The following is a 12,451-nucleotide window of genomic DNA, read 5'->3' on the forward strand; positions in this document are numbered from 1 at the left end:
AAAAAAAAAAAAAAAAAAGAACTCTGAAGTTAGAGGGATGTGGCTTTGATTCCTGATTCCGCTATTTACTGTATGTTTTGGGGCAAGACATTTACACCCTTCCAAGCCATAGGTGGGGATAATGTCTTAGGTCTGTATAATGTAGGGAGTGCCACACAGAAGCTGCTTGCTCAGTCTATGCTAGTTCCATTCCCTAGAGGTCAGCATCTATACAATGTGCTACCAATTCTCTACCTGCCCAAGGTTTTTTTATTCTTTGTTTTGATATTTAAAAGTAAACATTCATCACATGTATTTAAATTACAAAAGTCACATGTATACAATGCAGAAATTTTAGAAAATACCAAAAAAATCTTTTTTCTTTGCACATACAGTCTGGGGCAGACCCAGCTATGTCCCCTAACCTCGCTTCTGACTCCAACCAATGGTCTCCTCCCATGGATCCCCACAATCACTTTCGTCATGGCCCATCTGCTGAAATAAACAACAGGGTTACTGTGGTTGAATATGGGATGAGAAATCCAATCCATCCCATTAGCAGCTGGATTTGGTCCAAGAGGCTGCTGAAACACAGCCACTACATTTTCAGAAACTGCTATTAACATGGAGGAGGCTCCCAAGACACCCTGAGAGTACATTATGGCATCCTGTTTTGTTCTCAGAACCTGCTGTGGCAATCGAGAGCAATCCCTAGGGCTGAGGAGAAGAAACAGATGCTCCTGGTAGGCTTTACCTTGCAAGATTCAAAATGTGGATAACCTCCAGTCCTCAGCACCAGGATCTACTTTTGCAAATATAGAGATACTCATTTTCCAGTTTATAAAGTGCTCCCGTTCATTCAACACATACATATTCAAGGATTATTATCTAGTATTATTATGCCAGGTACTGGATTGGAGCCTTCCAAAGGACACAGTGACAAATCCCACCCCACTGCACCACTATACCCCCCACATTCCATCTCAAAGACACAGTCCTTGTCCATGAACAGCTTTCCTATTACTTACAATCCAAAGAAAATGAAGCTCAGAGAAGTGAAGTGATTTGCCCAAAGTCACACAGGTAATGAGTGGGGTAGCCAGGACCAGAACATAGCTCTCCACTCCTTTCCTCAACCCCACAGGGGTATTTACCTATGTCTAGTGGAGGAGAATTCTGCTTCCCTCTGTCTCAGGCTTTCCAGTTGAACCTCCTTCTCTCTGCAGGCTGCCTGGGTCTCCTCCAGCAAACTCTCCAGCTCAGTCACTCTCTCCTGCAGCTCTGTGCTCTTCAACTCAGAATCCTTAAGCTGAAAGACAGGATTCCATGCTTAGGTCAACAGGCCAAGGAAGACTCTGTCTGGGTATCTCAAAAAATTTGCAGTTCAGTTGTGATATGAGTGTGGACATGACTCCTTTGGGATCTTCCTTTCAGGAAGCCACAAGGTAACTGCATGCAGCAGAGGCTGAGAAAGCCCCCCTGCTTGGCCACTCCCTTCTTGCCCCAGGTATGCCCAGACATTGCTGCTACCTGCTGGCTCTGCTTCTGATGGTCTTCCAAGGTGGGCAGGTCAGCCAGGTAGCGTTCCAAAGTCTCAATACGCTGCTGCTTCTCCCGGTTCTGCTCTGATTCCTTCTGACATTTCTTTTTCAAATTATTGATATGTTTATCACGACCCTTGACCTATTGGGAAGAAATGTCGAGAATCTGTGTCCACTGACTCCTCTACAACCCTGAACATGAACTTTTTTTGAAGTGATGTCTTTGCCCTTAGGGCTATAAATGTTTTCCACTACAATGAATGCAGGAAGCTGATAAAATTTTGCCATTTGAGATTAGGGCATAAAATGCAGAGTTAACACACAAGAACTTTCTAATCAAGGGCAAGGAAGGGGGGCTCCTTTGGCAGTTTTCAATAATTGGTAGCTCTACCGCATAATAAGGAATCTGGGACTTCCCTGGTAGGCCAGTGGTTAAGACTCCGTACTTCCACTGCAGGGGGCTTGGGTTCAATCCCTGGATCCCTGGTTGGGAAAATTCCGCATGCTGCACAGTGCAGCCAAAAAAAAATTTGTCTGGTCTTTGTCCAGCTTCCTGGGAGGTAACTTCTAAACTCTTAGAATAACCCAAATAATAGAAAAGGAGTATCTTTGTTTTTCTTAGTGGCCCAGAGCCCACCATAAATGCATTTATGCTAATGAGATGACCCAGAATGCAGACTGGTCACTATAATAAAGACCGATGGAGTTCAGCCCAACTCCCTGTGAAGAGGGGACAAAGACAGGAGATTGAGTTCAATCATGCCTACATAATAAAACCCCAATTAAAAATTCTGGACACCGAAGCTCAGTGGAGCTTCCTGGTTGGTGAACACATGGATGTGCTAGGAGGATGACACGCTCTGATTCCAAGGGAGAAAAGGTATAGAAGCCCTGCTTTGAGGACTTTCCCAGACCTCATCCTATTTGTCTCTTTATTTGACTTGTCCTGATTTGTATTTTTATAATAAAACTGTAATCCGAAGTAATCCTGAGTTCTGAGTTGCTCTGGTGAATTACTGAACCTGAAGGGGTCATGGATACCCCTGGATTTATAGCCAGTTGGTCAGAAGTATATAGGCAGTCTAGGGAACCCAAAACTTGCAGCTGGCATCGGAAGTAACAAATAAGCATAGTCTTTTGGGGGACCATGTCCTTAAACCTGTGGAATCTGATGCTAACTCTAAGTGGTCTGCATCAGAACTGAATTGCAAAAGTAAATATAACTGTATATACAGTAGACATACAGCCGGTCTGGTCTGTTCTGTTGAGGTAGGTAATGCATTCTTCCCTAAGCACCACATAGGATATAAAGCTAAGCAATCATCTGGAAGGGCTAATGAGACTCTAAACTCCTTGAGAGGAGGGGCTGTGTCCATTTTGCTTACTATCATATCCCCAACACACAGCACAATGCTTGGCACTGAGCAGGCAATCAATTAAGATTTGTCGAATGGGGCTTCCCTCGTGGCGCAGTGGTTAAGAATCCGCCTGCCAATGCAGGGGACACAGGTTCAAGCCCTGGTCTGGGAAGATCTCACATGCTATGGAGCAACTAAGCCCATGCGCCACAACTACTGAGCCCGCGTGCCACAACTACTGAAGCCCATGCGCCTAGAGCCCTTGCTCTGCAACAAAAGAAGCCACTGCAATGAGAAGCCCGTGTACCGCAACGAAGAGGAGCCCACCTTTCACCGCAACCAGAGAAAGCCCGCACACAGCAACGAAGACCCAACACAGCCAAAAATTAATAAATTAATTAATTAATTAAAAAGATTTGTTGAATGGAAACTTTTTCTTCACTATTATGGCCTTTTCTTTGGCTCATGAAAAAGGAAGCTGGAGGAAGTGGGAGAAAGCAGAGAAAAGGTAAGGCAGATCTCCTGATGCCAAAGAGGCACAGGCCTAATTTAATCCAAAGATAACACAGTACTAAGAGGGATCCCTGAAAATCAGTCAAAACCTTTACCCCAGGTACAATCTTTAAGCTCCATGTGATTCTCCAGATTCTCACATTTTAATATGCATCAGAATCATCTGGGAAGCTTATTAAAAATGCTGACAACCAACTGTGAATTAAAAAAATGGTAGACTGGCCAGAGATGTTTATCTTTTCTCTCTTCCAAAACATCTCTAAACAACAGGAGAAAAATAAAGTACTGATTTTTAAAAGTCAAAAGAGGAGACAAAAGTATACAAGATATTTCAACATGTTTTCAGAAGATAAAAGTGAATGGGGGGATAAATGACTTGCAGCAAAGGAGTTATAATCTGCAGTAGGAGTTACAGACAACTTGGAAAACAATGTGCCCTTCACAACCCGCAAGAACCCCTGTACTTGAAGCACCAGATACCTGAGGGAGGTATGTATCAGCCATAGACCTGATAAATAGGGGGATTCACTAGAAGTCTATATTCAGGTTAGCTGGATACCATTCTCACCCTAGGTTTCCCCAAAAGGAGACTGGAGATTTATTTTCCGGAGAAAACAACTGAAAGAGAGTCAAGCTCAGGGATACCAGTCACGGCAGAGAGAGAGAGAAAGAGAGAGAGTGTGAAGCACTGTGTTGAAAATAAGTATAAGTAAAAATCTATGTATAGAACTGTGGGATTTTAAACCTAATCTCCTTCTCAGTGTTGAGAACCCAAAGGCTAAAATCATTCCTGTCCCCAGTCTCCCCACCAGGCAGCAGGGTGAAGATTCTTTCCTAGACAGAGTGCGATGAGACATTCAGATACTGATATTTGAGGGTTCCCAAGTGAAAAGGGCAGACTAAGTCTGATCATCCCACAGGGAAGCTCACCAGGCAACTACCATGAACCCAGAGCTTCCATGCAGCTTTAAAATACTACTGATAACGTTGTTTTTGTTTTTTTCTTTTCTGGCTGCAGTGCACGGCATGTGAGATCTTAGTTCCCCAACCAGAGATCGAACCTGTACTCGCTGCAGTGGAAGCGTGGAGTCTTAAGCAGTGGACTGCCAGGGAAGTCCCTAAAATACTACATTCTTAAATATGAGCACTCTTTCATTCAAGGATCACCAAGCCTCTAACATGAAAGACACCAAAATAAAAAGACCTGAAGGAAACAAGAAACAACACTATGAGCAGATGCAGATATCCCAAAAGGTATAATCAATATTATCAGAGAAAAGACATTGCGTTCATGAAACAAAAACAGCAAAAAATGCAATAAAAGAATACTATTCAGGGCTTCCCTGGTGGTGCAGTGGTTGAGAATCCTCCTGCCGACACAGGGGACACAGGTTCGTGCCCCGGTCTGAGAAGATCCCACATGCCACAGAGCGGCTGGGCCCGTGAGCCATGGCCGCTGAGCCTGCGTGCCGCAGCGGGACAGGCCACAACAGTGAGAGGCAGTGAGAGGCCCGCATACCGCAAAAAAAAAAAAAAAAAAAAAAAAAAAGAATACTATTCAGAAATATAGAGGTATATATATCAGGAGAAAGAAAAGAGTTGAGGACAGATAATTCTGTGGAGTGGGGCTGGGCACAGAACCACTAATTTTTACTATAAATATGTTGATATTTGATACCATGTTGGTTATTTAACTTAGATACATGTATTATTTTGATTAAAAGTTTCTTTTTTAACAAGCCTCTAAGTCTATGCTGTACCAATGGCACCAACATCACCTGGGAGCTTATTAGAAATGCAGGATCTCAGGGCCCCCTTCCCTCCCACAACTACCGAATCTGTATCTGTATTTTTATCATGATCCCCAAATGATTCTTAAGTACATTAAAGTTTAAGAAACACTGCTTTAGCTGACTTTGATGCAAGTGGTCCAGAACTAAACATTATTAAACTGGTCCCCCAAGAATGTCTGCATTAGTGCAACCTGTGAACAGAACCAAAAGATTTAGCTCCTTCTATGATAACCAATCTCACCCTAAGGCAATTCTAAGAGCACTGGCAAAAATGTTAAAACTCCCAAAATATCTGCATATATGGGATTCTTCACCTACTTTTTAGGTTGAGTGAGGAGAAACCAGGCTGAATGATGTACCACAGGTACATCTTGCCACAGTACAATCTCGTATGACTGCCCAGGCTGATTTTCCACCCAGGCCAGCTGGTAGCCCATCACAACCTGGGACAGTGAGGGATTATATGGCTTTCCCTCTCTGTGGTAGTTTTGTGTGCAGATGAAGCAGAAAGAAGGGGTTCCATTTCTAACAGACCAATCCTGCATAAGAAGTCAATGTAGGGGGTTTCACCCAATTGGCTCCTCCAGGTTCCAAGAATAGGGGCCAGAAACAGCATAGGGTCTGGCAGGAGAGGGCTGACTGCCAACTCCTTTGTGAATTAGAAAGCTATCAGCTCCTTAGCTCACCCTTTCTTCCTGTTTCTTCCCCTCCTCTGAATGCTTCTGCAATGCCACTTTGAGTGACTCTCTGATGAGCTGGACTTCAACTTCTGAAGCAGAGAGTTTCTTTTCAAGCTCCATCTTTTCTTTGCTCAAGGCTTCTGCCTTCTGTGCAAACTGTGCACGTAAGAAAGTGTTCTCTCGCTGCAATTCCTGCAGAGAGATTCTCAATATATAACAGTTCCTTACCCTGACAGTCCCATACACGTTACTTATACCTAGTATACATTGTGGTCAAATATCACCTTTCTCTAAGAATTTCTTTAAGCAGTGCTTCTCAAAGTGTGGTCCTAGAACTAACAGCTTCAGCATCACCTGGGAATTTGTTAGAAATGCAAATTCTTAAGCCCTACTCCCAGGCCCAGTGAATCAGAAACTCTGGGGATGGGTCTCAATAATCTGTGTTTTAACAAGCCCTCCAGGTGATTCAGATGCATACTCAAATTTCAGAACCACTGGCTTAAAGCAATACTTGATGAGTTGTAGTATAACAAAGGAATACAGGATACTGCATCAGAAGACCTGGGCTCAAGGCCTGGTTCTCCTCCACTCATTCTCTGTATGACTTCAGGCAAATTCTTCCTCCTTCTCAGGCCTCAATTTTCTCATCAGTAAATTAGAGGACCAAACTAGATTTTATCTAACGGCCCTTCTCACACTAACATTCTGATTCTACAAGATGGAACACTATCTTAACAGGCCCACTAGGTGGCAAAGCCAGTACAGTACTATAATCTGTCTAACAGACATCACTCAAAAGCCCAAATTACAGAAGAAGCTTGGCCAACTTCTTTTAGAGCTACTGACCTAAGTGAGAGCATGGTTTCCTTCAGTTGCTCCTAGACATGGAAGAATAAAAGTGGGAATGGCTCTAAATCCTGCATTACCTCTGCTTCCCCCTCCATTTGGCCAGGGCTGGTATATTAAGACTTCTCAAAGCATCACTCAGTTCTAGGGTCTTACTACGTACCTTGCTCTGCCTTCCTTTTCTCCCAAGTATGTCCTGATACCAAGGCACCTGGACTTCCACTTGATCTACCCTCAAGCCTCTTCTGCCCCCACAAGGGCAGAACAGGAGACACTTTATAATTAAGATGTTTACTCTTTGAGGGCAGGGATACCTTATATTACTTGGTTCATTTTCTATCTCCTGGATGCCTAACAGTGCCAAGCACAGGGAAGATACTAGGTTATGACAAGCAGAATGCCATCCTGGCTGCCAAGGCTTACCTGCAGTCTCAGCAAGCAGACATCCCCAAAGGGGGCAGGGCGGCCCAAAAGAGCACTGTGGACTTGTAGTTCGCTCTCTCGCACTTTCTGCTCCAGCTGAGAGATATGTTTCCTCTGCCTGCAAAAGCCAGAATAGAATGAGGTCCAGGGTCCTGACACAAATCCACTTGCAATATGAGCCCCCACTTTCCTTAGGTACAAACCACACTTTGTAAGCAAAGACCTTGGATTCTGGTCAGTGTTGTTTCCTGGAGGAGGAAGAGCAAATGAGAAAACTGACGGGAAATGAAGAAAGATCAGCTGCGAAGAGCCAGCTGCCTCCTTTAGGCACTCCCCACAGCCCCTGCAGAGATATGCAACTGGCCTATCACATTACTCACATACTGGACTAGGCTGCTTACTGACCTAGCTCTACCATGAGGCAAGGCAGGGTCCTAAACCGAGGAGGATGCGCTGCCCTTGGGAAGACCTCCTTAGTGGGGGCTGGGACAGCAGAGCCTAGCCCTATGACACCCCTTGCCCCCTTACTTGTCAATAAGGAGCTCCTTTTCCTTCAGAAGGTTTTCATTACTGTTCAAGATGCTGATCCACTGTGCTGGGTCTAATGTGGGCAATGAAGGAGAAAAAGCAGCAGGATGGTGGCAGATGGCTCCATTCTGAAGCTGAAAGACAAGCAGGCCCAGAGCAGCTTAATCTTGACCTATAGGCACCTGAAAACACCTGAGCTACAGCTGGGTCTGCAGTCAAGGCTTACTTTGGCTCAGTCTGAGAAGGCCCACTGTTTATGAAATAATTTTAGCTCTGATGTATGACTGGAAAGAACCTGCTAGGGAGACTTCTGCCAGCTGGACACTCCCTGCTCAGAAAGGCTCCAGTTTCTAAGAAAAGGTCAGTTGTCTTTCATTATCTGGCAACAGAAGCTAAACAGGAGCTAAGATGTCCTCACCAACCAGGAAAGGAGAATGTGTCCTGCTTCCTTTCTTCCCATTCTTAAGCAGCACAAGGACTTTTTTTTTTTTTTTAAACCCAAAAGTGTTATAGTGGAAAGAACCTGGGATTCAAAGATAGTTTTTGAACCCTAGAACTCTGCCACTCACCAGCTCTGTGACCCTGGACAGATTATTCTAAGAAACTGGTAAATTTCTACATTTACCTCATCAGAGTGCTATAAGGATTAAATAAGATTCTGTATGTTAAAGTACCTAGCCTAGTGACTGGTACATAAATACAAACACACACAGTCAGTGTTGGTGTACTAACTCTGGGTTTCCCTTTATAACCCTCTGCTTTGGAGAAACTATCTGGTGTTTAATTAGACCACCAACAGATTTGATGACATTCACAAGACTTCATTTCCTATCTACAAACATCTTTCCTCCTTTTTACAAATGCTTTCTTTGGAGTCAAAACTTATAGGACAAAACCTATACAGTTCTATGATCAGCACAGAAACTGCAAAATCCAAGGGAAGAAGGGTCTCTACCTGCATTTGTTCCATCTGTAAACGGATCAAATCCAGCTGCTGCTGACAAGTGCTGAGCTCACAAGATCGCTCACGGGGATGCCAAGGGTCAGGATTCAGTTGCCACACCTGAGAAGGTAGAGGCTTGGAGAGCCCAGGAGCAGGCTGGAGTCCCAAAGGAAGAACCCCGCTGCCACTAGGGTGTGGTCCATTCCGCTCACATACCGCCCCACTGCCTGGTGCCTTCTTGGTCTCAGGCAACACTCTGTATAACTCCTTGTTTGTGTCGGTTCTTGGGTTGTGGAACGAGGCTCGGTAGTGGGGATCTGAATAAAGCGTCTCCATCACTGCCGACTGATTGAGGGTAGACTCCATATTGGGAATATCAAACTTCCTTGCCTCTTCTTCTCTTTCATGGCCCACTGCTGGAAACCAGGACTGCTCAACTCCATTCTCTCCAGCAGCACCACAAAGATACATGAAATCTCTAGATAGGCCTGGAGAACGTTTCATTGCACCGAGATCTCCATTTCTTGTCATCCCCACACTTTCAGTCAACCCTGACAAAGGAAGTTTGGAAGAAGAGGGTCCGGCAGGAGAATTTGGCTTGGCAGGAGACGTCCCCAAAGTAGAAGGCATCACATGGGCTGTTGGAATGGTTACGTGGCTTTTGATGGGCTGGAAAGAAGGACTGCTACTTGAGCTGCAAAAATCTGCGGAGAGAACAGTCTTCCGTAAGTCAAAATAGAGGCAGCAAGCTTTCTTGACTTTGGCTGCTATGCCAGACATTCTCTGCTTGTCCTAAGACCATGCAGAAAGGGCACTGTCATCACAAGTATCAGGCAAAAAACACAGCAGCCTAAACAGGAGATCTGTGTTCTAGGATCTCAAATGCCATTCACAAGGCAAACCAACAAAAGGCAACACTGGCTTCACTTTTAACTTATACTCTGTCCTTTGTATTTGAATAAAAAATCCTGCCAGTCAACAAAGCTGAAAATGGAACTTAAAAAAAAAAAATCACTTACTTAAGGGAAATGGATTAGATCCTACTCTTCTAAGAGCTGGGTAACTCTAAGCTATAATCCAATCTAATAAAAATGTCTTTTCCAAGGGCTGCCAGAATCCTCTGTGATCTCCAAAAGCTCCCCTGCGAAGGTGAGCAATGAATCTAAACTATCCGAAAAATAAGGCAAACTGGATAGTGCTGCTTTGTATCTAGGGCAGGGAGCACAGCATCTGAATCAGGATTCTGTTCTCTCTCCCACACACCAGACCTGACTGCCGGGATATGTGAAGTTATTCTTAGTAACTCTCAGGTTTCATTCTAGCACAGTGAGCACTCTCAAGTGGTAAACAGTGAAATCCTCTTTTTTATATTTTGCCTTTTATTTACCCACTTGTTTGTATACAACTGTGATTTTTCACTTTCCTTCAGACTGGACTTATGTTTCCTTTAGCTCCTGCCTAGTCTTGGGAGAAAACTCGCTGATTGGCCCTGCCGTAGAAGGTTCATATTTCCACATATTTCCAACTTTCAAGTGCTACTCTGAAGAGGACTACAAGGTCACAGAATTAACACAGGACAGTGGGCTGCAAGTGAAGAACAATACAGGAATATGAGGAAACACACATGTTACCTTCAGCAGGCAGAAAACTGAGTGAGGGGGACAAGGAATATAAACGTCTTTTTCAACTATGTCTAGTATTCTTTTCCAAACTAAGCATGTCTACCACGGAGAAGAGTAGACCTCCGATTTGTTTCTTTTCATTTTCCATCAACCAACACAGAACACACTCAGCTAATGAGGACAGACACTAACCTTTTCCAGAATTATATGAGTACAGATCAGCTATCATCTTCTCATATGGGTTTGTAAGCAGCTCTTTAAAAACACAGGCAAGGGCTTCCCTGGTGGCGCAGTGGCTGAGAGTCCGCCTGCCGATGTGGGGGACACGGGTTCGTGCCCCGGTCTGGGAGGATCCCACATGCCGCGGAGCGGCTGGGCCTGTGAGCCATGGCCGCTGAGCCTGTGCGTCCGGAGCCTGTGCTCCGCGACGGAAGAGGCCCGCATACCGCAAAAAAAAAAACACAGGCAAGCCAAATTATCCCTTATAATATATGCAGTCTCTAATTTCCTCTACTCAGATGATCGTGGGATATATAAAATGCCATACTAAGAACAAACAAGAAACAAAACAACCAGTAATTTTTGATGACATGCATCAGTTTCTCAGGACCAAGAAAGGACATTTCAGAGTCAAAGGACACAGTTTTTGATGTCCCAAAACTTAAATACAGAACTAGTCAACAGGGTTAAGGTAGACTGGTGGTGATGAAGACTTCTAAGACTGGTAAGGTCTCTATCTGAAATCTTCCATAATGGCACCATAATATCCACTCTCACCAAGGGTCCCCACTCCCAAAATATAATTATGGAACAGAGGACAGTAAGACTGTGGTTATGAGGGCTGCTACTATGCTGAACTCAGCAACACCTCCTTCCATTCTCCATCCACAGCACCACTCTCTCTAAAGACTCACCAAATTGTTTTGAGCCCATAATGCCTAGCAGTAATGGCAAAAACAAAGCCAAGAAGAAAGGTACCAGCTGCCCAAGAGAATATGGTTTTTCTAATTTTCTGGTGAGTGTGGTCCACCTACGGATGATGAAGTGAGGTCTTTGTCAGCATTTGTCACTTATCTACTGGGTTTATCTATTTATATTAAGGAAACTGTAATCCTCAGAAAGTGCTATAAAATGTCAAGTTACATCACACTTGCTAAGTCTGGTTTGTGTTTTAGAGCATTCTGAAACGAAATAGCAACACATTTTCAAAAGGGTCACTATCTTCTACAATTTTCAAAGGCTTTCCAAATTTAGTGTATGGGATATGTGATTTGTATGAGAGTTTACAATTCCCCAAATCACTGGGTTTTGGCCACTTCAAGGATATATTTCTAAATCTCTCCTTTCCTCAAATACACTCCCTGCCCCTCAACCCCCATCCCCCCCAAAAGCAATTTGTTCTTTCTAGCAACCTCCCTTTCTTGGTAAGGGGTAGACTTAGCTATTGCTAAATTTTGATCACTTCTGCCTACATCACTTACTGGTTTATGAAGCATGGCAGTCTGAATTAAGCCAGTGACAATTTCAGTCTTTATCAAAAAACTGAAAGCCTTCTGAGCTCTCCAGTACCCACCTCTACCCTGTCCCTTGAGAATCTTCAAGGTAAAACACCTTAGAGAAGGGTAGAATCAAAAGCCTAAATGGGGAATTCCCTGGTGGTCCAGTGGCTAGGACTTTGCACTTTCACTACCGTGGACTGGGTTCAATCCCTGGTCAGGGAACTAAGATCCCACAAGCTGCACAGTGAAGCCAGAAAAAAAAAAAAAAAAAAGCCTAAATATCCATTGACAAATGAATGGATAAAGAAGATGTGGTACATATACACAATGGATTATTACTCACCCATAAAAAGAATGCAATAATGCCATTTGCAGCAACATGGATGGACCTAGAGATTATAATACTAAGCGAAGTAAGTCAGACAGAGAAAGACAAATATCACGTGATATCACTTATATGTGGAATCTAAAAAAATGTTACAAATGAACTTATTTACGAAACAGAAAACAGACTCACAGACTTAGAAAACAAACTTATGGTTACCAAAAGGGAAAGGTGTGATGGGGGAGGGATAAATTAGGAGTTTGGCATTAACATATACACACTACTATATATAAAATAGATCATTAATGGGCTTCCCTGGTGGCGCAGTGGTTGAGAGTCCACCTGCCGATGCAGGGGACGTGGGTTCGTGTCCCGGTCCAGGAAGATCCCACATGCCACGG

General features: G+C 43.9%; 1 protein-coding gene across 1 annotated transcript in view; it reads right to left on the reverse strand.

The window, feature by feature from the left end:
* The window catches only part of CEP85 (centrosomal protein 85), a 25,214-nt gene that overhangs the window by 5,412 nt on the left and 7,351 nt on the right, over positions 1 to 12,451 (reverse strand). The window contains 6 exon segments of the mRNA XM_007459118.1: positions 1,134 to 1,288; positions 1,510 to 1,662; positions 5,871 to 6,056; positions 7,134 to 7,251; positions 7,662 to 7,795; positions 8,617 to 9,308. Of these exon segments, the coding sequence (XP_007459180.1) occupies positions 1,134 to 1,288; positions 1,510 to 1,662; positions 5,871 to 6,056; positions 7,134 to 7,251; positions 7,662 to 7,795; positions 8,617 to 9,308 (1,438 nt within the window).

This window comes from Lipotes vexillifer, unplaced genomic scaffold (assembly GCF_000442215.2).
Source record: "Lipotes vexillifer unplaced genomic scaffold, Lipotes_vexillifer_v1.1 scaffold496, whole genome shotgun sequence".
NCBI classification, from domain to species: domain Eukaryota; kingdom Metazoa; phylum Chordata; class Mammalia; order Artiodactyla; family Lipotidae; genus Lipotes; species Lipotes vexillifer.